The sequence below is a fragment of the Delphinapterus leucas genome, chromosome 11 (assembly GCF_059928025.1).
Source record: "Delphinapterus leucas isolate spDelLeu-1000000601 "Yukka" chromosome 11, BTC_Dleu_Yukka2, whole genome shotgun sequence".
Taxonomy (NCBI): domain Eukaryota; kingdom Metazoa; phylum Chordata; class Mammalia; order Artiodactyla; family Monodontidae; genus Delphinapterus; species Delphinapterus leucas.
This window is the reverse complement of record NC_143139.1, coordinates 44,502,216-44,530,205: the sequence shown is the minus strand read 5'-3', so window position 1 is coordinate 44,530,205 and position 27,990 is coordinate 44,502,216. Positions and strand designations below refer to the sequence as shown.

Genomic DNA, 27,990 nt, shown 5'->3' with positions numbered 1-27,990 from the left:
CATCAGCTAATGGATGAGATAAAACGTAAAGACATGGATAAACCTGATTATAAGCTATTTGTGAAACTTCTGGGTGAGACGCCATTTCCAGAGCTACACTAACATGAAATCCCTTGAAATATGTCCAATGGGGGTAGTAAATAAACTATAAATTACAATGCAATGGATTTGAATTTTCAAAAATTTCTTGTGTGATGGTTTTTCCCATAGCACTTCTTTTGATAAGGGAAAATGCCAGTTATTTCGGGTTGCAGACTTCTAAATGCTATCTTCAATTCAGTTCCTCCATTTTCAGTTCATCTTATATGTTGTTGCCAAATTAATCTTTCTAGAACATAAGAGTGTTACTCTTCTTCAAAAAAACTTCAATAGCTTCCCACTGTCAGAGAAATAAGTTGAAAACAATTAGCCTGATACTCAGTGAGACCTACCTTCTCCCTACACTCTGGACTTCCTAGGCCAGGGATTGGCAAACTACAGCCTGCAGGCTGCTAATTTTTTGTATGGCCTTCAAGGTAAGAATGATTTTTACATTTTTAAAGGTTGGAAAAGAAAATCATATGACATGCGGACATAAAAAAATTCCAATTTCAGCATTCTTAGTTTTTTTTTCCAACACACTCTCATTTGCTTACACATTATCTATGGTTGATTTCATGCTACAATAGCAGAGTTCAAAAGCTGCAGTAGAGACCTTGTGGCCTTATCTGACCCTTTACAGAAAGTTTGCCAACTCCACCTAGATATACTTGTTCCTATCTCTTCACCTATCAAGTTCCTTGCCTGGAATGTACTGTTCCCACTCATTCCTGCTGTCACCTCTGAGGCTATCAAAGTAAAATTTTCAAAAAATTTCAAAACATGATTCTCCCGCCAATATAAAATTAACATGAGCCAAGCATTCATTTATTTAACTCACCGAGGGAACCAGTAAGACGGTAAAGCTGGTTCCAGGAGTATTTAAGGAACTAGATATTTACAGGCATAAAAATAAGAATTAGAATAAGGTTGCAGGTTAAACAAAACTGGTTAGCTCCTACAGAGCAATAAAACCATAAACTTTCGAGTTAGCTTTTCTATCAGACAGCAATCTGCAACTCAAGTAACTTCACAATGTCTGAGCTCTAATCATATAACAAATAGCAAGTCAAACACAGGTACCTTCTCCTAGAGAATCATCCTTGGGCAGACAAGTTAAACCATGTCTCAGCGTGAACTGAAAGGTCATCCCTCCACTCCTTGCCTTATTTCCATGTTTTGGGTTGTTTTTCTTAACAAGGCCTCTCTTAATCCTTCCAGTCAATATCGACCTCTCCTTTTATGCTCCCGTTATTTTTTGTACTTCCATTATAGGACTCAAATATCTGGATTTGTGTGCTTTATTTTGTTTTCCCCAACAAGCACTAAGCTCCTTAGAATCACGGTATTGAGAGCTGGGGTTTAATCTCCCCTTTCAAAGGGATTTGAACATTGGGTCCAATGTCCGTAGTTCCCAACATTTGCCTTGCACAGTATAGATACCAAGTCCTCAATGCTTAATATGAAGCCGCCAAACACTTCCCAAAATGTCTTACCGCACTTCCTTAAACCTTCTCTCTTCTAACGAGCGGCGCATTGTATTTCTCCCTTACTGCATGGTTAAGTGACCTTCTACAGTAGACAGGTACTGTTTTGACTCTCTTGGTTACCATCCCCCAAGAGCCTAACCCAGTGCCTTGCACACAGCGGCAGTTCGACCGCAGAAAAAAGATGGGGTACCTCCACCAGTTGATGTGCCTGGAGACATGAAAGTCCTAGTCTCTCCATTCCCACAAACTTAGACCCTAACAGCATTCCTGTTTCACCTACAGCATTAATATCTCAAAGCAGGTGCAAACGGCGGCCCCCAAGGGTAAACGTTCCTCCTCAGCCAAAGACCTCAAATTTCCGCTGCCCCTGTACAGGGTCTCCAATTCTCATAAAAGATGGCGAGGTGGACCAAGGCCCTGCATTCGGAAGTCAGCCCTTCTCCGCAAATATTGTATCACCAGCAGAGGCTTTTCCCCTCCTTCTGCGGTGGAATGTTTCCTCAGTGGGCCGCTTTACGCTCTTAAAAGTAACTGAACCCTCATTTCACTTTTCAAGCCTCAGGACTCTGCGTCCCTCCGCCTCGGCCTTCCTCCCGGGATCAACGCGGCCGTTTCTCGGGGAGATCGCCCGAGTCGGGTGGCCGGGAGGTTAGGCGGCCAACGGTTTTCCACCACAAGGGGAGAACGCGGGAGGAGCGGCGGGAACCAGACGGGCCAGAGGAAGCGGACGTAGGGCGGAGCCAGCGCTAGGAAGGATCGCGAAGGAGTTGTAAGGCCCCGCCCTTTCCGTAGATATCTCTAGAAAGCCGCGCAGGAGCCCGAAAACAAAGAGTGCGCACGCGCGGCGGCTAGGCCCGGGCATTTTGCTGCGTCACCAGCCGCCGCCCGGCCTCACCACCCCTCGCTCGCACGCACGCACGTTCGTTCTCCGTCCTCGCGCCCCTTTTCCTACACTTTCCTCTTCTCTCCGACCGGAGGAGTCGCTCTCCCCGCGCGGTGCATTCTGGGGACCCAGGTCGAGCCCGCCGCCGCCGTCGCTTGAGGGAAACGAAAAGAGGCCGCTACCGGGGAGAAGACGCCGGAGTCGCCACCGGAGAGGAGTCGCCTGCCCAGGAGCTGCCGCCGGAGACGCCCGCCACCCGTTCACCCGTCCCCCTGCCCCGTTCACGATGTGAGTGCGACACCCCGCCGAGGGAAGGTCGCCCGTGAGGGAGGCCGAGGCCGCGCGGGGGGCTGCCGGGAAGCCGTCCCTTCCCCTCCCCCGCTTTAGGCCCCTTCGGCTTTTCCCCCTCGGTGGAAATCGTTCTTGCCTGGGGGTGGGAGGTTCAGTATCCTTGTTATGATTACCATTGGCGGGTGGAGGACATATTTCCTCCGATGTCCGCTTCCCCCACCTCTAAACCGCTCCTCGGCTTCCCCGTGCCGGAAATCCCACCTTCCCCCATAGGCAGTGCCGGCTGCTCCTAACTCTCCGTAACTTAGCCGTAGGCCTTAGTCTCCCGTGAGCTTTTCGCCGTCCGGGCGCCCTGGAGGCGTGGACCCTCGTGGGCTACCGCTCCGCTCCTGGGGTGGTCTGCTCCCGTCGCTCTGTGATGCTGTGACCAGGCCCGGGGCCAAGTGCACCTGCGGTGGGTGCTACCACAAGGCTGCTGGTGCTCGTAGAGCACCACGCGGCCGTGCGCCGCGAGCGACAGGTACTGCTAGGCGACTGGAGGGAGGCCGTACCGTCGCCGCAACTTAACTTCGCTCTCGGTTGTCGTGATTGCTTGAGTATGGTCTTTCCAGGCTTCCTCCTAACTCCAGTCTCGCTGACGGAGTGAAAGTTGCCAAAACTCAGCTGTGTCCCTGGCAGCGAGGAATTACCATTGAGCAGGGCGTTCTGCACGTGTTGGAGTCGAAAGATATTTGTGGACATTTTCAGTGTTCATATTAAACTTTAGGCGAGGTTTCATCATCCTATCTTAGTTTAAGGATGAAACAGGTATGTCGTCACCTTTTTGTTGCCTTAGTTTAATTTTCTTTACTGAAGTGACTACAGATTGTTTAGAAGCTTTATGATACAGGAAAACCTTGGTGATTTTAACCGAATGAGAATTCTTGGCATCGCCACTTTCAGCCTTTAGATTTTTCTCAGGGAAAGCTTTACCTTTTCAGATACGAGAACTGCCGATTTAGTAGTTTTTTGGTTCTAATCGCTCCCTAAAAGTTATGTATGGAGAGCAATTGAGGGGAACAATTTTTATTCCTGTAAAAAGTAATGCACTTGCAAGGGTTTACTTAATAAAACGTCTAGACGTTTTATTTAGATAAGTAAAGAAAACACTACAGTCACTTGATGGAAAAGAAGCCTTGAGAAGAATGCATGTATTGTAAAGTGACATATTAGAATTTTGGAAGGATTCTCCCACCCCCAAAAGTGGTATGTAATAGAAGATTTTAATCTGTGAAAAATAGCTTGGGCTTTTTCTCTTTGACATTTATTCCAAATAATGTAGCAGGATTGTCAGTCTTAAAACATCTGTGAGGAGAAAATTAATCCTCAGATAAGGCATTACCAACTTTTAATAGATTAATGTAGCCAAGCAAATTTTTTCGTGAAGAAATAGTATGTTTGAGATAGAAACACTTTCAGAGGTCACATGAAATAGTTAAATAGGTAAGAAATATTAAGTTACGTAAATAGGTTAAAAACTCGGATGAAAAGTGTAGCAGTATTCCAAAAAGCAGTCTGTCAGAAGAATGCTATTTTCAAAATGAGTGTTTTGAAGGGACCAGGTAAATTTCATTGTGTTTAAGGTATTCAGTATATGCCATATTGCAAATTCTTTAGGGGATCTTATTAATGACTGAATTTGTAAGATGAATATTATGAGTCAGTTATTTAAGTTGGAAAAGACTTTTAATGAGTCCTAGGAAGAATCTGGCTGATGAGCGTTCATTTTGTTGATGTGTGCTGTAGACTTTTTTTTTGGCTGTAGAGAGAGACATTTACGCTGGACATCTCAAGGGTTTTAAGGTCTGTTTTTTTATCATTTGATTGCCCTTCAGCTGTCATTTCCTAGATAAATTTTTTCTAATCAAGTTTTGTCTAGTAGTTTGCATAAAAGCTCTCAATCTCTCACCTACCTTGGAGGAGGCTGGGAGTGTTAGGACCTCTCTCTTCTCCATTTAAGACCTGCACAAATCCCCTGCAGGGGGTGCTACTTTACTTTTTTTTTTTTTTTTAAGCTGTTGTAGTTGGTTCTAGGTTTTAAGTTGGACGTATTAACAATAGGTATGAAGTAAAACATTTTATTTAGTTTTGAGCAGTTTGAAATCATTCTTTCCAGTGTCTTGTAGTTAAATTAGTAAATTGTCCAGAAACATACTGTGACCATTGCTAGCGTTGGTTAAAATCTTAACTTTGCCATCGTTCAGCTTTGTACGATTGAGTCCCCAAAATAAAATTATCAGTCTTTAACCTCCAAAACAAATGGTAATAGTGACCATACAGCATATGGTTAATTTCTATAAGTTAAGGAAGAGTAACTGATGATGGCTTTTGTTCAGTGTTGATTTCCTAACCACTGTAACCTAGCAACTGGATTTTCTTTTTTTCTGTGCTTAGTTAGACTTTAACTGGAAGGCAGTAGAAACGAAGTGACAAATCACTTGAGGCAGACCAGTATGTATTGTTAAGATTCTCCTGTTTAATTGTGTTTTCTCAGTTTTAAGATCTTCTAGAAGCTTTATCATTTTAGAGTCATAGGTGGTTAGTGATGATTGCTTTTCAGGAAAAAACACCTTCGTAATAAACTGTTTAGAATCAATCTAGCTCTGAAACATTAATAATCATATTTTATTTGAGTTATTAAGAATTGCTGCATCTAGTGTATTTTACTACAGAAATACAAAGTGTGTTTTAGTAAACTTTATTATTTACTGTGTAGGTTAGGGATAGATTTTAAATTGAGGCTGATGACTTCCACAGAACACCTTAGAACTTTTGGTTTTCCAGGAAGATGCCAGTTACTTTAAATGTTACCTTGAGTAACATGACCTCACCCGTGTTGTACTCCAAAACCAAATAAAATGTGCTGTTGTGGATTTTCTATGCCGTAGTTGATCTTCTCATGTAGCCGTACTTCATTGCTGAAGAGTGTTTGTATCAGGGCTCTTTCCAACTCAGCATGCTTAATTATCTTTGTGTACTGAAAGGATCTAAGCCACAGAGGTGTTTTTTTTAACTTTTAATTTTATTACATTACAGGATTTAGTTCTTCAAATATCAATTCACAGCACTGCTGATTAGTATAAACAACTGTCCCAAATAGGATTGGAACCCAGAATTTCTCACAAAGACATTTTTTTCACTTTAAAAAAAGGGAGAATAATTTTCCAGGTTGTCCTTTTATTTCCAGTACATAACCATGCCTGGGGCTTCCCTGGTGGCACAGTGGTTGAGAGTCCGCCTGCCAATGCAGGGGACATGGGTTCGTGCCACGGTCCGGGAAGATCATGGCCGCTGAGCCTGCGCGTCCGGAGCCTGTGCTCCGCAATGGGAGAGGCCACAACACTGAGAGGCCCGTGTACCACAAAAAAAAAAAAAAAATTGCCTGTAGTTCAGTTTTTCTTTTTTCCCCTGAAATATTTATTTAATTGGTTGTGTTCGGTCTTAGTTGTGGCAGGTGGGCTCCTTAGTTGTGGCTCGAGGGCTCCTTAGTTGTGGCATGCAAACTTAGTTGCGGCATCCATGTGGAATCTAGTTCTTGGACCAGGAATGGAACCCGGGCCCCGTGCATTGGGAGTGTGGAGTCTTTACTGGACCACCAGGGAAGTCCCACACCTTTATATTTTAGAGTGGGAATTACCAAAGAAAGGAAGTAGCAAAAAGGTTCACAAACTTTCTTGGTTCACCCCTTGGTGTCTTAGTAGTATTTTTGTTGTTACTATTTTGTATTTTTTTTATTTGTTGGTTGGTTTTTTAATGGTGCTGCTAGGCCAAAAGGAGTAACCTAGAAGTTCTGTTTATGAGATAGTTGGGTCCAAACAACTTAAGTATTTCGTCCTTATAGCCTGTTAGCTTTTCAGAAAGCTAACACACATAAATTGAAAGAAAAACGTAGTTTCTTGTATAACCACAGTTACTGATGAAAGGTGTATGCCTTTTGGGAACTGTATAACTTGTTGTACCTTGAAATCGGATTGGATACTTCCATCTCAATTCCTGTTCCCTGTTGATTTTTTTGTAGGTCTTTTTTTTTTTTTAAATCGTAACCACCAAAAATCCAGCTTTGCGAAGATGAAACATAGTGGAGAGGGTTACAGTGCAGTCTGCTGTTGAAACTGAACCACTTAGTGTCTTGACTGAAGTTGAGTATCACTGAATTTCTCTTAAATTTGAAATATCCTGTGGCAGCCCTGTAAATTCTTCCGTAGTGCCTTGATGCACCTTGGCATGTAATTTGGGGATCATTGGACTTGCATGTATATTCAGATTAACCTTCCAGGAAGTTTTACATAGTAATACAACTGGCATACAGAAGATCTGAAAATATGAGAAGTGTATCGGGGTTTCTCTGAGCAAAGAATATGTGTGAGAGAGTTTGGTTTTAGATGTTTAGAGGCAGGGCTTTTTTTTTTTTTTTTAGGCAGGGCTTTTGATAATACTTAACAAGGAAAAACTGCTCAGTCTGAAACTGGAACTGCTTTTTTTTTTAGCAGAATTTTCATGTTTCCATATCATTCCTCACTTAGTACAAACTGAAATAGATTTACCAGTTTCTCGATTCTCTTTTGCAAATAATAGACCAGTTGATAGACTTGGTTTTAAAATATCAGTTATTCTGAACTTTGTAACATCTTTTAAACTTTTTTTTTTCTCCCTTGGTTATAATGAGTTTGTTTTCTTCCGTAACCCCCTTTTTTTCCCTTGGCTGCATTGGGTCTTCATCGCTGTGCGCAGGCTTTCTCTAGTTGCAGTGAGCAGGGGCTACTCTTCGTTGCGGTGTGTGGGCTTCTCGTGGAGCACGGGCTCTAGGCACGCGGGCTTCAGTAGTTGCAGCACGTGGGCTCACTAGTTGTGGCACGCGGGCCCTGGAATGCTTGGGCTTCAGTAGTTGCAGTGCACAGGCTCAGTAGTTGTGGTGCCTGGGCCCAGCTGCTCCGCGGCATGTGGGATCCTCCTGGACTGGGGATCGAACCCCTGTCCCCTGCCCTGGCAGGTGGACTCCCAACCACTGTGCCACCAGAGAAGTCCCTGTAACCCTTCTTGATGTTTAAAAATACTCTGGGATACATAGAAGGGGAGTGAATCTAGTTTTTCAGAAGCTCTTCATTTACTGGAAATGTTTAGTTTATAGAGGATAAATATAGAGGATACTTTCTCCATTATCAAGTTCTAGTAAAAAGCTAGTCTTCTGATTATTATTGTTTTATTTTAGAATTCAAAGTGATGTTTTAATTCAGACAAACATCATGTTCCATTAAAAATAAATTTATATGGGGATTATCATTACTTCTGAATAAAGTGAGGTTATAGATTGTGATGTAATGTATCTTACAAATATAATTAAATATATAGATGAGTTACTTTTCAGAGTACAAACAAAAAACATTGTCTTATAGTGTATCACTTACTTATACTTTAAGAAAGGTAAACCATAGCTAGTAATGGATCCCTCTACCCCCATGTTTCTTAGAAGAAGAATTTTAGGCTAAATTTCATCCAACTTGAATGTGAGCTTCTTAAGGGCAGAGATTTTTATCTGCTTTGCTAACAGCTGTATCTCCGGAACAATTCCCGGTATCATGTTTAATAAATAATTTGTTTATTGAATAATATTTAGACTCTAAATCTCTTTCAGCTATAAGACTTGGCTATATGAGGTGCTTGACAGTGATGTTTGGAACTAACTGGGATCTTTTACAGTTCGTCCTTTATTTTGCAGTATTGCATCTTCAGTCAAATTCAGCTATATCTCAATATAGATTGGCTTCTTTTTTTTTGGCCGCACTCCACACCACGTGGGATCTTAGTTCCCCAACCACCAATCGAACCCATGTCCCCTGCATTGGAAGCGCAGAGTCTTAACCACTGGGCCACAAGGGAAGTCCCTATCTCATGCAAATTGGGCGAGTAGTTTGGTGGTCAGTAGGTGAAAGATAAAGTTGGTGAGAGTCGTTTATAACTTTAGATTCTATTAATTAAGGCTGTGCTATATTTTGGGAAATCTGGAAAAGAAGGACCACCAAATCAGTATATACCCTCAAAATACATTTGACTTGCTTGTGAGCCCTTTATTTTGAGAATGTTTATTTTGGGAATATTTAGCTAATTAGTTACGATTTGGTCAGACTGATTTTTTCTCTTAATTAACTGGATGATTACCATAAATTCTCCTTTAAGAGATTCTACCCTTCTTTCTCTTCCCCCTCCATTTTTTTAAAATCTAAAGAAATTGACCTTCCAATCAAAAACTAATACTTACACTTTTTCTGCTTGATTAATTTCTGTATGAGGCCATTAGTTGAAGATAAAACCTAATAGATTTAAGAATATTTGCTTTATCATAAAGATTGTCATTTAGTGCATCCTTGTATCACATTTTGCAGTCTTAAATATTTTTACAAAAGTAGAGCATTTTTTGTGTTTGGTTTTTGGCTGCGCTGTGCGGCATGCAGGACCTTAGTTCCCCGACCAGGGATCGAACCCGTGTCCCCTGCATTGGGAGTGTGGAGTCTTAACCACTGGACCACTAGGGAAGTCCCAAAAGTAGAGCATTTTTATTAAAAGGTCGTAATTGCTATTTTCCCCAGTATATTTGTCTGTTTTGGGGGGGTTTTAAAAAAAATTTATTTATTTTTGTCTGCGTTGGGTCTTCGGTGCTGTGCGCGGGCTTTCTCTAATTGCGGCAAGTGGGGGTTACTCTTCGTTGCAGTGCGCAGGCTTCTCATTGCAGTGGCTTCTCTTGTTGCAGAGCACGGGCTCTAGGCATGCGGGCTTCAGTAGTTGTGGCTTGCAGGCTCAGTAGTTGCGGCACATGGGCTTAGTTTCTCCACGGCATGTGGGATCTTCCAGGACCAGGGATCGAACCCGTCCGCTACATTGGCAGGCAGATTATTAACCACTGAGCCACCAGGGAATTCCCTGTCTGTATATGTTGAAGAGCCTAATGTTTAGTGACCAAATAATAGTATTCTAATTTTTTCTCAATGATTCAGAGTAAGAATTGAGATATTGATCATGTCTCATTTGTGTATGTTAAAACTTTTTTATAAAAAAATTAATTTGATCGAACAGTCCCATGACAGTTCTTAATGATTTCTGGGGGAAAACACCAAAATGATGTGGAATCCTGTGTGATTCTATGGGACGAGCATGTAATATATACGTATCCCATGAGGTTGAGCTAAACTGTGCATTTCAGGAAGCCAAATTTGAATTATTATGGTAGTAACTAAGATTTGTAGGCCTCTCACTTGAATAGTAAAAATTTTTTCTTTCACTAAATTCTCACATACAGAGCTCACAAAATTTTTTTAACTTTTAATATAAATTAATTCATTTTTGGCTGCATTGGGTCTTTGTTGCTGCCCATGGGCTTTCTCTAGTTGCTGTGAGCAGGGGCTACTCTTCACTGCAGTGCAGGGGCTTCTCATTGCGGTGGCTTCTCTTGTTGCAGAGCACAGGCTCTAGGCGCGCGGCCTTCAGTAGTTGTGGCACGCAGACCTCATAATTTTCCATGTTTGCTGTATAATGGTCCAGAGTACCTGCTTACAAAAACTTCTATTGATTGATTGATTGATTGGCTGCGCTCTGCAGCATGTGGGGATCTTAGTTCCCTGACCAGGGATCCAACTCTTGCCCCCTTGCAGTGGAAGTGCAGAGTCTTAACCACTGGACCACCAGGGGAATTCCCCTTACAAAAACTTCTGAACATTGGAAATTCTGAGAGACAAAGAAAATAAAGATGTTGGAGCTTTGGCAGTAGTATTCGTTATAGAGACAAGACATATGCTGTAGAATTCTATTAGATACAGAATTTTTCTCTCTCAAGATATTCAAACTTCTAAAGTGATGATAGCTATAATTAATTTTTTTTTTAAACTACCCAGATACAGAATAAACTCTTTTCCAGGGACGTCTGTGACCTTGGTTTTTAACCTTAAGCTTTATGAACTTACCTGGAATTATGTATGATATGTTTGTCCTACCAGTTCATAAAAGGCTTGATGTGTCCTAATTGTCTTTTAATAATTTAATCTGTCCTGCACATAGTAAACTATCAGAAGAACTGCAATAACCTGGAAATGTTCTTTAGAAAATTTTTTCCATGTAGCTTTGCTGGTTGGTTTAGTCTGGGCTGCTGTAACAGAATACCACAGACTGGGTAGTTCATCAACAGTAGAAACTTATTGTCTACTATTCTGCAGTCTGGAAGTTCAAGATTTAGGCACCAATATGGTCACCTTCTGGTGAAGGGGCCCACTTTCTGGTTCATAGCTTCTTGCTGTGTCCTCATAGTAGTGGAAGGGGCGAGGGGCCCCTCTGGAGCAATGAAAGGGCTAGGGGCCTCTCTGGAGCCTCTTTATATATAAGGCATGACTTTATTTATTTTTTAAATAAATTTATTTTATTTATTTATTTTGGCTGCGTTGGGTCTTTGTTGCTGCGCGCGGGCTTTTTCTAGTTGCAGCGAGCGGGGGCTACTCTTTGTTGCGGTGCGGTGGCTTCTCTTGTTGCAGAGCACGGGCTCTAGGCACGCGGGCTTTAGTAGTTGTGGCACGTGGGCTCAGTAGTTGTGGCGCACGGGCTTAGTTGTTCCACGGCATATGGGATCTTTCTGGACCAGGGCTCGAGCCCGTGTCTCCTGCATTGGCAGGCGGATTCTTAACCATTGCACCACCACGGAAGCCCCTAAGGCATGACTTTAATTTATGAGGGTTCTACCCTCATGATCTAGTAGTAAACACCTCTCAGGTCCCACCTTCAAATATCATCCCGTAGAGCATTAGGATTTCAATATATGAATTTGGAGGGCATGCATTAAGGTCATTGCACTGGTGCATCCTTTCTGGGGGGCGGTGCACACCTCACAGCATGTGGAACTTCCCTCGACCAGGGATCAAACCTGTGCCACCTGCAGTGGAAGTACGGAGTCTTAACTGCTGGACCAACAGGGAAGTCCATGGTGCATTCATTTTTTTTAAGGGAGAGGTGCTTGTAATTTTCTACAAATTAGAATTAAAATGCACGAGATTCTAGTATATTAAAAATGGTATTTGGGAACAAATGTGGTTTCCACTCTGTCATTTTAAGACAAACTAAGAAATTTTAGTCAAAACTACAGAGGAGAATTTTAGGTTATGCAAAGTTTAGTTGCTTGAATTGACATAGCCCTAACATTGAGCTTGGAAGAACTTGTCAGAAGAAATTGGAATGTCCCACTTCAGAGATTTTGGGTATTATTTTGTTATAAGTAGTGGCTTATTCACATAATGTATGCAGAGGTGAAAAAGTTTTTGCATTTATAGGTATGTTACTATTAAAATGAATTAACAGACTTGAACAGTAGTTTGGGATTTTGCCAGTGTTTGTATAAGACTATAGACACGAATCCAACATAGTTTAGGAGCTAGAGTTTAAAATCACCCTTTCTCTGGGTTAATAGGAGAAAAGAGTTGTGATTTCATAAACACTTGGTTTTCCTTTCAAATGAGTGAATATATGTGTTTATTACTGTTTAGGTTAAGTGTAGGATTCCCCCCCTTGTATTTTCAGACGGTTTAGATCAGGGGCACTTGGTAAATATTAGGCTTTACAGGCCACAAATACCTGTCTCACATTTTTGTTTTCACAACTTTAGAAATATAAAAACCATTTTTGGCTCCAGGTTAGGATCATTTAATTTTGTTTTTATTGTCTGGTAAATGATTTTATTAGTTGGCTAGGGCTACCATAGCAAAGTACCAGAGACTGGGTGATTTAAACAGTAGAAATTTATTTCCTCACAATTCTGGAGGGTGTTAGTCCAAGATCGAGGTGTCAGAAGGGTTGGTTTCTTCTGAGGCCTCTCTGCTTGGCTTGCAGATGGCCGGCTTCTGTCTTCTTCACAGGGTCTTCCCTCTGTAACTATACTAATCTCTCTCTCTTTTTTTTTTGCGGTATGTGGGCCTCTCACTGCTGCGGCCCCTCCTGCTGCAGAGCGCTCCGGACGTGCAGGCTCAGCGGCCACGGCTCACGGGCCCAGCTGCTCCGCGGCACGAACCCGCACCCCCTGCATCGGCAGGCGGACTCCCACTGCGCCACCAGGGAAGCCCTCTCTCTCTTTTTAATTAATTTATTTTTAAATTAATTTTTATTGGATTATAGTTGCTGTACAACGCGTTAGTTTCTGCTCTACAGCAGATTGAATCAGTTATACGTATACGGTATATCCACTCTTTTAGATTTCTTATTTAGGTCACCACAGAACATTGAGTAGAGTTCTATGTGCTATACAGTAGGTTCTCATTTGTTATCTATTTTATACATAGTAGTGTATATATGTCGATCCTAGTTTCCCAGTTCGTCCCATCTCCTCTTCCCCTCTTGGTAACCATAAGTTTGTTCACTACATCTGTGAGTCTATTTCTGCTTTGCAAGTAAGTTCATCTGTACCGTTTTTCGAGATTCCACATATAAGCGATATTGTATGATTTTATTCTCTTTGATTTCACTTTGTATGACAGTCTGTAGGTCCATCCACATCTCTGCAAATAGCATTTCATTCCTTTTTATGGCTGAGTAATATTTCATTGTATATATGTACCATATCTTTATCCATTCCTGTCGATGGACCTTTTTTTTCCCCCCAAGAGGGTATTAAATCGTTTATTGAATACACATGATAATGGATGATACACAAGCTTCATTCCCATCTATAACTTTATCTGGTGCTGTAATTCAATTTAGATATATTGCATAGGATGTGCCAACAATCATATTAATAACCAAAAAACTCCATGACTTTGCTTGGGTGACCCTTTTCACGGTGAACTCCAGGTCACAACGCAGTAACTGTCAGTTCAACTACACCAAGGTTTCTGAAGGCAATAGCTTTTCCACCAAAGCAGGTTGTAAATAAATTTTGAATGGAACGTGGCATCACCCTGAAGGAGCTCTAACTTCACACTGTTGGGGTGGTTTACCAAAGTGGTTTCAGAGTAGACTAACTTTACACAGCTCATTTTTTAAAAAGACACATTTATTCAGCATCGTGATCAGACTATTAAATTTAGCAATCAGCAGCATGGGTGCAAAAAAAAAAAGAAATCTACATTAAAACCCTTTGTTGGAATGCTTTACACTTTCCACAGAACAGAAACTGAAATAACTTGTTATACAGGTAGTCACAAATACAGTCCTCGAGTTTTTTTGCCCATACACATGAGTATTGTCTAAAACATGTCTTCTTTGTAGCAGCTAGGCCCTGCCACCACTGTGCTTGGCTGAGTTCACAAATCTGTTGTAACCTGTAGCTTCCCTGTCACTTCTCTGGCTCTCCTCTCCTGAGCTTTGTTTCCTGGCAGTAATTAAAACCTTCTGCCACTGCTATAGCTACTGCTGCTGCTGGAACCACCATAGCCACCTTGCTTTCGTGTTTTGGCAAAGTATTAGCCTCCACCACCATAGGGGCCAGAACTTCTGCCTCCAAAGTTTCCTCCTTTCATGGGCCCAAAATATGAAGATTGATTGTTGTAATTTCCAAAATCATTGTAGCTTCCACCACCTCCAAAATTGCTTCCATCATTACCAAATCCATTGCAGCCATCCCCACTGCCACCATATCCACTACTACCATGGCTGCCACCAAAGCCACCTCGACCACTGAAGTTTCCTCCACGACCAAAGTTGTCATTCCCACCAAAACCACCTCCACGACCACCACCAAAGTTTCTAGAACCACTTCAACCTCTTTGGCTGGATGAAGCACCAGCCATCTCTTGCTTAGATGGGGCTTTTCTTACTTCATGGTTGTGGCCATTCACAGTATGGTATTTCTGAATGACAGTCTTGTCTACGGAGTCATGGTCATCAAAGGTTACGAAAGCAAAGCCTCTCTTTTTGCCACTGCCTCGGTCAGTCATGATTTAAGTCACTTCAGTTTTCCCATACTGTTCAAAATAATCTCTTAGGTGATGTTCTTCAGTGTCTTCTTTAATGCCAGCAACAAAATCTTTTTCACAGTTAAGTGGGCACCAGGTCTTTGAGAATCTTCTCTTGAGACGGCCCTCTTTGGTTCCACCATTCTTCCATCCACCTTGTGTGGCCTTGCATTCATGGCTGCATCCACCTCCTCCACAGTGGCATATGTGACAAACCTGAAGCCTCTGGAGCGCTTGGTGTTTGGATCCTTCATTACCACACAATCTGTGAGCGATCCCCACTGCTCAGAATGGCTCCTCAGACTCTCATTGGTTGTTTCAAAGCTCAAACCTCCAGTGAAGAGCTTCCGCAGATGTTGAGGCTCTTTGGGTAACTGACTTAGACTTGACTGCAGTGGAGGGAGGAGATGTCAATGGTGCTTACTTGGCGGCGTCCACGGGCAGAAAGTCAGTGGACATTTAGGTTGCTTCCGGGTCCGTGTAACTGTCCTAATCTCTTATGAGGACACCAGTCATATTGGATTATAGCCCACCCTAAGATCTAAGTTTACCTTACTTTTTTTTAATTTTTTTATTATTATTATTTTTTTTTTGCTGTACGCGGGCCTCTCAGTGTTGTGGCCTCTCCCGTTGTGGAGCACAGGCTCTGGACGCACAGGCTCAGCGGCCATGGCTCACGGGCGCAGCCGCTTCGCGGCATGTGGGATCTTCCCGGACCGGGGCACAAACCCGTGTCCCCTGCATCGGCAGGCGGACTCTCAACCACTGCGCCACCAGGGAAGCCCTACCTTACTTTTTTAAAGATCCTCTCTACAAATACAGTCACATCCTAAGGTACTGGCGGTTTAGGATTTCAACATATGAATTTAGGATGTGATTTCAGGCCATGACAGTGATATAAATCTAGATTACTTAATGTGAATTCAAGGAAAGGAAAGATTCTTCCCTGGTTCCAATGTCCTTGATACGAACAGAAACTAAAGAGCTTATATACCAGATCGCCATTAATGTGCTCCTTCTCCATTACTATAGGTTCTTTTTTTTTTTTTTTAGTTTGTTTATTTTACTTTTGGCTGCATTGGGTCTTCGTTGCTGCGCGCGAGCTTTTCTCTGGTTGCGGTGAGCAGAGGCTACTCTTTGTTGTGGTGCGTGGGCTTCTCATCGCGGTGGCTTCTCTGGTTGCGGAGTGTGGACTCTAGGCACATGGGCTTCAGTAGTTGTGGCATGTGGGCTCAGTAGTTGTGGCTCGCGGGCTCTAGAGCGCAGGCTCAGTAGTTGTGGCACACGGGTTTAGTTGCTCCGCAGCGTGTGGGATCCTCCCGGACCAGGGTTCGAACCTTGTCTGCTGCATTGGCAGGTGGATTCTTAACCACTGCACCACCAGGGAAGCCCTACTATAGGTTCTTAATGTGTAACTTGATTTTAACAAGGTAAACAGTACTATCAAGTATTTTCAGATTATGTTGTTAAATTCGGCTAGAAAAGCATTTTTACCAGAGTTTATTGAAATAGCCATTTGTAAACATATTGAGAGAAGAATCTGCTCACTATAATCAGGTTAATTCAACATTGTAAGTCAACTGTACTCCAATAAAAATTAATTTGAAAAAAATCAGGGTAATTGTTCTCAGCTTTATTACCTTTTTTGTTCAAACAGGAAAGGTAGAATACTACAATGAATTCCTCATGTACCCATTATTCAGTCACAACCATTATCAGTACAGGGTCATTCTTATTTTATCTACTCTCCTCCTCTTCTGCCCAATGGATTTAAAAAATATATATTTATTTATTTGGCTGCACCAGATCTTTAGTTGCGGCATGTGGGATCTAGTTCCCTGACCAGGGATTGAACCCGGGCTCCCTGCATTGGGAGCACGGAGTCTTAACCCCTGGACCACCAGGGGAAGTCCCTCTTTTTAAATTTTTAAATAACACAATTTCACAGTTAGACTGGGTTGCTCTAAAGGAAGAAAGCATTCTATGCCGAAACCATTTAATATCATTTTTTGAGATTATGAATGTAATAAATCCCCATCTACCCATCTACCAGATTCAACAGGCCTTTGCCACACTGCTTTATCTCGCCCTTTTTCCTTAGTTATTTTAAAGCAGACTCCATGTACTTCCCTTTTAATCTTGAATGGACATTTGTTTTCCATAAAACAGTGCCTTTCACACCTGACAAAACTAACGGTTTTCACATTATCTAATACTCTGTCCATATCTAGGTCTCCACCGTTTCAGTAATCTTTTTTATGTTTAGTTTGAATCAAGATGCATACCAGATTTACAAATTGCACTTCTTTGATAACTCTTAGGTTTCTTTTAATCTAGAGCAGTACCCCCCTCTTTTCTGCCATTGATTTAAGAAACAGTATTCTGAATTTTTCACTTGTGTTATGATTTAACTTGTTTCTTTTCCTCATATTTCCTATAGACTGGAATTACGTTTACTGTGGAATATATCATGTTGATCAAATCAGGAAGTGAATGTCTCGTCCCACTTTTAGTGATGCTAAGATCATAAGTTCTTTATCTGCTGTTCATCTAATCATCATTAATGGTCCCATTCATTGATGAACACTGCCAAATCAGCTTAAAGGTTGCAAAATGGTGATTTTTTTTTTTTTTTTCCTCCTCACGTTTTATTCCACACAAAGCTGATCTTCATGAACTGGCCCTATTCAGGTATCATGAATAAAGATTCATAAAGGGAGAGAAGGATAAATGCCTGTTCTTTCTCTTTAATTTTCTTTTTGTAAAGAATTGGAGCTGTAGCATATTCTGGTGATCTAGAATTGTGGGTAGTTTGTTTTACATTTCTTTAATCAATATAAACTGGAGTATTTATACTTTGTGTATTTGGATCAGTTTGCAGTCATCCTTTCAAATTGTCATTGGCCAAGGAGAGAGAGACTCTTAATTGTTTCCTCCTGTTTTGTTTTGTTTTTTTTTTTTTTTTTGCGGTACGCGGGCCTCTCACTGTTGTGGCCTCTCCCGTTGCAGAGCACAGGCTCCGGACGCGCAGGCTCAGGGGCCATGGCTCACGGGCCCAGCCGCTCCGCGCCGTGTGGGATCTTCCCGGACTAGGGCACGAACCCGTGTTCCCTGCATCAGCAGGCGGACTCTCCACCACTACGCCACCAGGGAAGCCCCATCTGTAATTTTAAATTTCAGATCTGATATCAGTGTTTTGGAGTAGAGTATGACTAGTCAGGTTTAACAGTTGTGTGAAAATGTTGATGAGCAGTTGGCTGTAACTTTAGAACTTTAAACTGCTACTCCTCAGGGTTGGGAAGTTCAGAGGTTGGAAGCAAACAGTTCCTTTAAGTTGATTTATGAGTAGTGTTTGAACATATAATAACTAATTGGCTTTAAATTTTATTTTGAAGTTTTAGGTTTACAGAAAAGTTTCAAAAAATACAAAGAATTCCTGTAACTTTGATTTTTAGATTATCAAAGCAGCACATGCTTTTTTTTTTTTCTGTACGCGGGCCTCTCACTGTTGTGGCCTCTCCCACTGCGGAGCACAGGCTCCGGATGCGCAGGCCCAGCAGCCATGACTCACGGGCCCAGCCGCTCCGCGGCATGTGGGATCCTCCTGGACTGGGGCACAAACCCGTGTCCCCTGCATCGGCAGGCGGACTCTCAACCACTGCGCCACCACGGAAGCCCCTCACATGCTTATTTTTTAAAAAATAATTGAAATAGTTGAGAATGAGGTGGCTCTACTTTGTCTCATGTTTCTGGTTCATTCTTTAGAGGCAAATGCTGTTCATTTGTGTGCGTGTGAATTCTTCTTGGAATTTTTATGCATATGTAAATACTTACCTAAGTAACTTGTTTTAAAGATGACAAAGGAAATTTTTCAAAGTATTTACCACGTATAATCTTTATTGCCTGTTAATTAACCACATTTGACTGTATTTGCTTCTACTAGATTTTTAGCTATATTGTAAAACATAACTTTAATGGATGAAGAGAGCTTTAGGCAGCTAACATTGAAAAAGACAGGAGTCTATTGCAAGGGATAGGAGCTGGTGAATAATAAGGAAAAAGCAAATATTCCAAGTTGTTTCTAGTATAAGTATATATTGGATACAGATACAGATTAACAGTTGGGACTATAAAGTTTAATTTTTTATCTAGTGTCGTCATTTAGAATCATAAGGAAGATATTTTTGCCCAGGAAAAAAAAAATGGTTGCTTTGCTTTATATAGTCAGCTGCAAATGAGAACTTTTTTTTTTTTTTGGCTGTGCTGCACAGCATGCGGGATCTTAGTTCCCCAGTTAGGGATTGAACCCCTGCCCCTTGCACTGGAAGCTTGGAGTCTTAACCACTGGACTGCCAGAACAGTCCAAATGAGAACTTTTTTGAGGACAAATACTGTCATTTCTCATACTTAAAAAAAATTCCCCCCACAGTTCCTAACATGGTAAGTAGAAATGTTGAATACTGTCTTTGATTTGACAATGGATTAGTTCAGATTTTCATTTTTATTTTTTAAAAATATGTATGTGTTTATTTATTTTAGTTGCACTGGGTCTTAGTTGCGGCAGGCGGGCTCCCTGGTTGTGGCATGCATGTGGGATCTAGTTCCCTGACCAGGGATGGAACCCGGGGCCCCTGCACTGGGAGCACAGAGTCTTAACTACTACGCCACCAGGGAAGTCCCCTAGTTCTGGTTTTTAAAATTCTGTGAAGTTGAATTCTTAAGAGCAGGGCTATAAAGGAGTAGCACAAATTTTGACAGGGCTACCTAAATGCTTAACTCCAGTGAGCATTTTGTTTCATTTTTTAAATCCTTTCTATGATGAAATTTGTATCATTGCATTTTGTTTGTTTGTTTAGTTTATTTTTGGCTGTGCTGGGTCTTCGTCGGTGCGCAGGCTCCTCATTGCAGCACCTTCTCTTGTTGCAGAGCATGAGCTCTAGGTGCGCGGGCTTCAGTAGCTGTGGCTCGCGGGATCTAGAGTGCAGGCTCAGTAGTTGTGGCACACGGGCTTAGTTGCTCCACGGCATGAGGGATCTTCCCGGACCAGGGATCGAACTGGTGTCCCCTGCATTGGCAGGAGGATTCTTAACCACTGCACCACCAGGGGAGTCTGTATGATTGCGTTTTAACTTGTACTGCAGCTGTTAGGGAAAAAGATGTAGTTTACGTTTGAAATTGCAGTAAACTGCCTCAAAATAATCAATGCTCTGATGGAGAACAGAAGTATGTTACTTACATGCTAAGCTTTGGAGGTTATGTAAATAGTGAATTTCAGCTTAACTTTGTCTAATTTTATCTTTTTGTAGGCAGCCTGCTTCTGCAAAGTGGTACGATCGAAGGGACTATGTCTTCATTGAATTTTGTGTTGAAGACAGTAAAGATGTTAATGTAAATTTTGAAAAATCCAAACTTACATTCAGGTAAATTACCATTTTACATCATTGGGTAAAAGACTTGTTTCAGGCAGCTTGAATAACTTTGGCTTGATTGTTTTGTGTTTTCATTGAAGATACTACTAATCTTTACCTCTTGGAAGAGACTCATTTTTTTCCCTTTTTCTTTTTTGGTACAGTTGTCTTGGAGGAAGTGATAATTTTAAACATTTAAATGAAATTGATCTTTTTCACTGTATTGATCCAAATGTAAGTAGTCTTGATGCTTTAATCCCAATTTAAATTGTAAGGAAATGGACATACTTTAAGTACTCATAGAGATAAGCACTAATTCTTAACAGTTTAGAGGTTAATAAGTATATAGTTTGGATTATTTTCCCTCTTGTAACTACTTTCCTGGATACTCTTTTTGTTCTTGTTATTGTTTGGACTCAGGGCAATACTTTTTTAATTTTTTTTATCTTTTTAAAATTAAATTGTGTAGTTGATATAAGGGCTGTACTCTTAAGGCTTGTCTTATTTAAGCATAGATACATCTAAGTATGTTCTATGATTGTACCATATTTAGTTAATCTTTTTAAGGTTTTATTTTATTCACCTTGTGCAGGGGAGGAAAAATGTTTTTTGCAATTGGATAGCTTATGAAATCTTCAGTAGTCTACGGATTGTTTCAGGGTTTAGAGAAAGTGTAGGGAAAGAAATTAGGAGAAATGACAAATAACCAGCTACTTTGTGTCCTGTAGTAATACCAGAGAGATAAACGGTGTGATAGCGCTTATTTTTGTTTTTAGGATTCGAAGCATAAAAGAACGGACAGATCTATTTTATGTTGTTTACGAAAAGGAGAATCTGGCCAGTCATGGCCAAGGTTAACGAAAGAAAGGGCAAAGGTAGGTTCCTTTTTCTTTTTTTGAAAGTTTGGTATTTTTAAGTAATTAAAGATACATTGACATCAGACTGAAAAGTATCTGTCCAGCAAAGGAAACCATCAACAAAATGAAAAGACAGCCTACTTAATGGGAAAGTATATTTGTAAGTCACGTAACTGATAAGAGGTTAATATGCAAAGTATATGAAGAACTCACACAACTCAACAACAAAAACCTGATTTAAAAATGGGCAGAGCAGTTGCCTGGTGGCCTAGTGGTTAGGATTCTAAGCTTTCACTGCCATGGCCCAAGTTCATCACTGATTATCAGAGAAATGCCAATCAAAACCACAGTGAGAGACTTCCGTAGTGGCACAGTGGTTAAGAATCTGCCTGCCAATTCAGGAGACATGGGTTCGAGCCCTGGTCCAGGAAGATCCCACATGCCTTGGAGCAACTAAGCCCATGCACCACAACTACTGAGCCTGTGCTCTAGAGCCCGTGAGCCACAGCTACTGAGCCCACGTGCCACAGCTACTGAAGCCCACACGCCTAGAGCCTGTACTCCGCAACAAGAGAAGCCACTGCAGTGAAGCCTGTGCACCACAACAAAGAATAGCCCCCGCTCGCCACAACTAGAGAAAGCCCGCACGCAGCAATGAAGACCCACGCAGCCAAAAATGAAAAAATTTATTAAAAAAAAAAAAAAAACACACAGTGAGATAATCATGTCCTAACTGTTAGAATGGCTAATATGAAAAATAGAAATAACAAATGCTGAAGAAGATACAGAGAAAAGGGAGCTCTTGTACACTGTTGTTGGGATTACAAATTGGTGTAGCCACTATGGAATCAGTATGGAGATTTCTCAAAAAATTAAGGGTATAACTACCATATGATCCAGCTATTTCACTTCTGGGTATTTATTTGAAGAATATGAAAACACTAATTGGAAAGGATGTATGCCACCCCTGTGTTCATTGCAGCATTATTTACAGTAACCAAAACATGGAAGCAACCAAAGTATCCATTGATGGATGATTGGATAAACTGTGGTGTGTGTGTATTCAGTGGATTACTACTCAGCCATTAAAAAAGAATGAAATCTTGCCATTTGCAGCAACATGGTTGGACCTTGAGGGTAATAAGCTAAGTGAAATGAGTCAGAAGGAAAAAGACAAACCTAATTTTAAAAAGCATAAGGAAATGAAAACTCACAGATACAGAGAACAGATTGATGGTTACCAGTAGGGAAAGGGTTGGAGGGGTGGGTGAAAGGGGTACAAGGAGTCAATTGTATAGTGATAGACGATAAGTGGACTTGGAGGGTGATCACTCTGTAGTTGTATACAGATGTTGAGTTACAGTGTTATACACCTGAAACTTACATTTTTTAAAAAAATTGGTACAAGGAATATAGTGTGTTTGTTTCATAGCTAGGTACTATTAATATTAAGGCCTTGTGTTCTATATATTTTCCTCTACTTTGAGGTTTATTAGCTTTAACTTAATACCAAGTGTGGTCAGAATAAGATAGTCACTAATAGATGCAGACTCTTCTGCATTCAAGAGGCAGACTTTGCTTAGAAGTATAAATTACTCAGATGCTGCATTGGAGCATATCATGGTGACATTTAAAAAATAATAAATTAATCAAGTATCTGAATTTGAATAGTTCCTACCAGTGAAGTTTTGTTTTAAAGTGTAGGTTCTTTTGTTCTTTTTGTTTTTTTGGCTGCGTTGGGTCTTCATTGCAGTGCGTGGGCATCTTGTTCCGGTGGCTTCTCTTGTTGGGGAGCATGGGCTCTAGGCCCACCAGCTTCAATAGTTGTGGCACGTGGGTTCAGTAGTTGTGGCTTACGGGCCCTGGAGCTTGCGGGCTTCAGTAGTTGTGGCGCATGGGCTTAGTTGCTCCGTGGCATGTGGGATCTTCCCGGGCCAGGGCTCGAACCTGTGTCCCCTGCAATGGCAGGCGGATTCTTAATCTTAACCACTGCACCACCAGGGAAGTGCCAAAAGTAGGTTTGTTTCTGACAACTGTGAAAGCAGCTTCATGAAACTATACTTACCATTATTACATTTTTCTAGTTTTTTTTTTTGTGTTTGTGTGCTGGTGCCATGCCTCACTAGTATGAACCCACAGCTCAAAAAATATAGTCTTTAGGTACACACTAAAAGAGTACAAGGTAACCTAATCATAGGGTGATATTTGTATTGATCTGTAGCTTAATTGGCTTAGTGTGGACTTCAATAATTGGAAAGACTGGGAAGATGATTCAGATGAAGACATGTCTAATTTTGATCGTTTCTCTGAGGTAAGTTCTTTTAAATGCATTCTTCCACCTCCCTCCCAGTGTATTTCTGTGTAATCAATTTAATTTGGTTTTAAAGACATAGTGATATTTAGGACATGCATTATTTTACTTTCAAGACTGTTCTGCAGAAAACCAAATAAGATTTTAACAATGGTCATTTAACCTTCTTTTATAATTTTTAAAAATTAGTGTTCTAAAGTTGATGTATAATGACAAAAAAATAAACCATACAATCAGTGCAGCACAGTTAGTTTTTATTCCAGCATTGGAACAGATTTTTTTTTTTAAGGAGCATGAATGTAGTAATTGGCTTGCATTTTGGAGCCATGTAATATGAATATAAACCTTTAAACACAAGAATCACGATGAGATATGTACAATGAGTGGTGTGTAGGGATATTTTAGTTGCAAAATCAGGGAAAGGATTTTAAGTAAGCCTATTTTTCCAGGACGTCACTGAAATACATATTGCCGTGGCCAAAGGGAAGAAAATCATTGAGATTCTCTTAGGTAGACTAGACCTTATTAAATGTGTTGCAGTAAAGCTGATGAGAAAAGAAAACGTTAGATTGTAAGTTGAAGATACTCTCACTGTGATTTGAAATCTTGACTATACTTTTGTGTTTCTTCTTTGACAACAAAGAATTAAAAGGAGTAAGTGCCCAGCTTCATGTATGCAACTGCTTATTTAACATCTCTCCTCATATGGCTCTGGCACCTTGATTTCAAAACAGAGAAGGGAGATAATGGTATTCATGTGATTCTCCTAAACCATGCTACTCCTTACTGTAGTAATTGATGCCACCATTTACCCAGCTGTGCAAGTCATAACTTCTTAACAATGTTCTCTTTCACTGATTCTCTCTATCCAGTATAACATTAACTGCTGTCTTTGCTGTCTGTATTTTGTTTATATTTCCTAAGTAGCTCTCAAATGTATTCAGTTCTGTGTCTATTGCCATTGCATCTCGGTACCTAGCATTGAGCTTGGCACCTTTTGAGCATTTTTCCTGCTCAAAGAAACTTAACCAGTATTTAGTGCTTTCAGATGTAGGAAAACTCTTTACTACTTGCTCATGTTATTCAAGAGTTGATGCCCAGAATTTTTATACTGAGAGATTTGAGTAGGTATCATTTTAAGGCCCCTTCTAACTCTGAAGTCCAGGTAAGCATGTATTTTTGAAGTCCCCATCTCATATTAATTATTTAGTCTGCTTATTTGTTCCTCTTTAAATAATATACTGCTTGCTTTATGATCAGAAAGAACTAAATTTGGGAAATCAGTACTTTGTAAGTATGCTCTTTTGGTCCCAGTTTATTGTAAGTATACAAGGGTGTTTTCCACAGTGTGTATCTTTTCTTTCAAGGTTTATGTTTATTTTCTGTTTGTAACTTAGTTACTGTTGTTTAACCTTTGATTCAGTATTGAGGCCTTTTATGCAAGCTAATCAGCCGAGAGGACTTTATTTTAAATTATTTATTGGTTCTTCACAATATTTTAAAACTACAATGAGAATACCATAATACACATGCCACTTAGTTGAAGATACAAAACTTTACAACTATTCAGGACAAATAATCTCATTCTTAGCCACCAGAGGTGACTGCTATTCAGGATTGTGGTGTTTAATTTCTACATTATACATATATATCTTGTTGGATGAATTTTAATAATTTTTCTTCAATGAGAACTTACTCTTAACTTCCTACAAGGTTTCAGGATTTTATGTAATTACCTATAATCTACCTTTTCCAGAAAGGAGGGTACCTAATATATAGTTTGATTTATTTTTCTTTTTCTTTTTTTAAATTGGTGGAAACCTATGACAGACTTAAGGTTTATTCTGGAGCGTGCAACCTAATACTTAGGGCTTAATTTAACATCATTTTAAAAACTAATTTTTACACTTCAAATAGATGATGAACAACATGGGTGGTGATGAGGATGTAGATTTACCAGAAGTAGATGGAGCAGATGATGTAAGTCTATAAGTTCTTTTCTATGTTTACTTAAATACTAAGAAACAATGTATTTTCAGGTTGTTTTATGTAGATTCAAAATTGCTCCTTCTTTTTTGCCACTTAATGGTCTTAAAAAATATTACAGGGAAAACCAGTTTTTTAAATGTGCCCATTTTTGAGGGATGGATGCCTACTAGGAAACAGGTGTCCCCTGAATCATTCTTCAAGGCACCAGATTTATAATTCAAAATTACTATTTTATAGAGACATATGCCTTACTCAGTTAACAGTGGTTTAGGGATTATTTTGACAAAGAAAGTTGAACAGGTTTTAACATCAGGATTGGTCAGTCAGAGAGACGTATAGTAAACAGATGGATGTTGTGAATCTATAAGGATATACTAGACCACTCTTCTCAACATTTCCCCACCTGGCATTCTGTTAACATCTTTAAGAAAGTTGTTCAGTGTAGTTTGGAAGATACTTAGACAATTCACCAGCTAGGATTAGAGTTCATTGTCTTCTGTCATTCCAGGGGCCTTCATATTGAGCCATTTTCCTCTTCCATTGAATGCCAAGAGAGAAGAGAAACTATTTTATACCAGGATTCAGTCTGGTTGATAGGAAGGGATTTAAAGGGTGGGCTCAATTCCCACGAAAAGGCATATATCTTACAGGAAGATAGATCCTCAGCTGTATGTCTGTTTGTCTTAAACCTGTTCTTAAGTCCATTGCTAAGTTCAAAGATGGATATAACCACCAAACCAAAGATTATATCTAACCAAAGATTGATATATCTGCTACCTTAGTCAAAAGTGCAGTGCTTCAGCTTTTTAAGGTGCAAACTGTTCAGTTAGCAGAGGAATGTTTGATCAACTTGGTAACTTTTTAAATTTTCCTTTCTGCAGGATTCACAAGACAGTGATGATGAAAGTAAGTATCTTTGTAAAAAGTATGTTTACGCAGTGATATTTCACATCAGAGACCAAACTCTCAAAATAGAGAAGTAAAGTTAATTAACCTGTTTAAAATTCTTGGAAGATACATGATTGTTTCTTTGTGGCCTCTAAAAAATAGCTAAAGCAGAAATTTGAATGATTTGAGATTCAAATTTTTTTAAAAAGACAATTCTCTAGGAAACAACTCTTGGTGGCTGCTTTTTCCTATTGTAAAACTTTGAAGTTGTTAGGTTATTCCCTTGTAATTTATACTAATCTTTTAAAAATCCTTTCAGAAATGCCAGATCTGGAGTAAGGAATGTTGTCATCGCTGGATTTTGAGAAAGAAAAATAACTTCTGCAAGATTTCATAATTGAGAGAATTCCTAAGTTGTTAGCTCTAAAGGCAGATTCTGTATTTGCCTCCTTTAACCCATTTTTCAACCTGTTTGTTTTTTTAAAGGCTTCACTAAGGGTTGATATGTACCATTGTATGGGGCAATTTTAAGTCAGCTAAGGCAATAACCTTATGCATGAACATTTCCCAGATTCCCATGATGCTGTTGAGGTCCTAGGCAATTGATAAAGCAGTTGTGATAAATAAAAAAACATTTCACCTAAGTCTCCTTTACTTCATAACATAGATACTGACATGATCGGAAGCTTTCGGCTTAGGGAAAGTAAATTTTAGATTTTAGAACATGGACTCAAAGTGGCTGAAACAAATTGGTTGATACTTTAAACTGGTAACATGTTGTTCCTCTGGTATATCCTTGAGGATTGTGCCACTAAAGTTTTATTTTTCAAAAAATTTACTTCACATTATTGTTCGTAAGTGATCACTTGTCAGTGTTCCAGATGTATCTTAGCTAAAACTAGTGAATGCCCTAACTTAGATGGTATTGAAGCCTGTACATTTGGTATTGTTTGACCCTTAAACTTTTACATCTCTTAGCATGGAGGACGAAGAAAGGCTGTACATTGTTGCTTGAGTCTGTACATTTAGACCAAATTTGTATTTGCACTGTCAGTATGGCAAATGAGTGAAAAAAATGTTAATACACTATTGGATTTTTTATTTTATTATTTTTTTTTTGATTCAGCTTGTACCTGGGCTGAAAACCTCAATTTATGTTCATGACAGTGGGGAGTTTTTTTAATGTCTACATTCTTTCTAATAAACTGTTGGAAGACTTCTTGGCTATCCTTTCAAGTGTCTGGTTTACTGTAATTTCATGTATTGCCATTTACTGGAATGGAGTTTTTATTTTTGCTTGAGGAAGAATTTGGGAATATTCCTCTGTTTGGGGAAAAAAAAAAAGAGGCTTGCTGTAATGTCACAGAAAACCTTTTAAAAGTGGATCTGTAACAGAAAATTGTAGATGCACTTTGCAACAGTTGGAAAAGAAAGTGTTGTGATTTGATTGAAATAAAACTAAATGTGTTGTCCTCCTCTAAATCTTTGAGCTTCCGCATTTTGGCACTTTTTATTCCTTCCAACTACTGCGTATTTGTCATAGCATAGAACTGCTTCATATTTCAGTACTTCCTTATGTCAGTCATTCTGGACCTGTGTTACAGGCAGTGTTAAAGTGCTGGGGGGGATACAAAGATTAACCCTTCAGGTAATTGTGAACTCAGGGAGCTCACATCATAGGCTAGGCCTCAGGACAAATAGTGAACAAAAACTTGGGAGATGGGAAGTGTAGTAATAGATGTGGATAGAGTATTTAGATTTAGAAGGGAAAACACAACCTTTTTTCTTCCCTTGTCAAGCATATGAGTGTTCCAAATAATATTCAAGACCATTTTCTTGAA

General features: G+C 40.1%; 1 protein-coding gene and 1 pseudogene across 1 annotated transcript; one reads left to right on the top strand and one right to left on the bottom strand.

The window, feature by feature from the left end:
* Positions 1-9: 9 nt before the first annotated feature.
* Positions 10-27,475, top strand: PTGES3 (prostaglandin E synthase 3). The gene is made up of 10 exons (XM_022571804.3): positions 10-73; positions 1,851-1,997; positions 2,343-2,739; positions 20,003-20,116; positions 20,269-20,338; positions 20,881-20,979; positions 23,183-23,272; positions 25,190-25,252; positions 26,143-26,167; positions 26,469-27,475. The coding sequence occupies exons 1-10, from the start codon at positions 10-12 to the stop codon at positions 26,486-26,488; spliced, it is 1,089 nt and encodes a 362-aa protein (XP_022427512.2). The 3' UTR covers positions 26,489-27,475.
* Positions 13,747-15,720, bottom strand: LOC111173649 (heterogeneous nuclear ribonucleoprotein A1-like; annotated as a pseudogene).
* Positions 27,476-27,990: the final 515 nt, after the last annotated feature.

Excerpts from the sequence above, each read along its gene's own strand:
- PTGES3 (XM_022571804.3), top strand. The coding sequence starts at position 10 with ATGGATGAGATAAAACGTAAAGACATGGATAAACCTGATTATAAGCTA. Across the intron at positions 25,253-26,142 it reads AAGTAGATGGAGCAGATGAT|GATTCACAAGACAGTGATGA; the intron begins GTAAGTCTATAA and ends TCCTTTCTGCAG. Across the intron at positions 26,168-26,468 it reads ACAAGACAGTGATGATGAAA|AAATGCCAGATCTGGAGTAA; the intron begins GTAAGTATCTTT and ends AAATCCTTTCAG.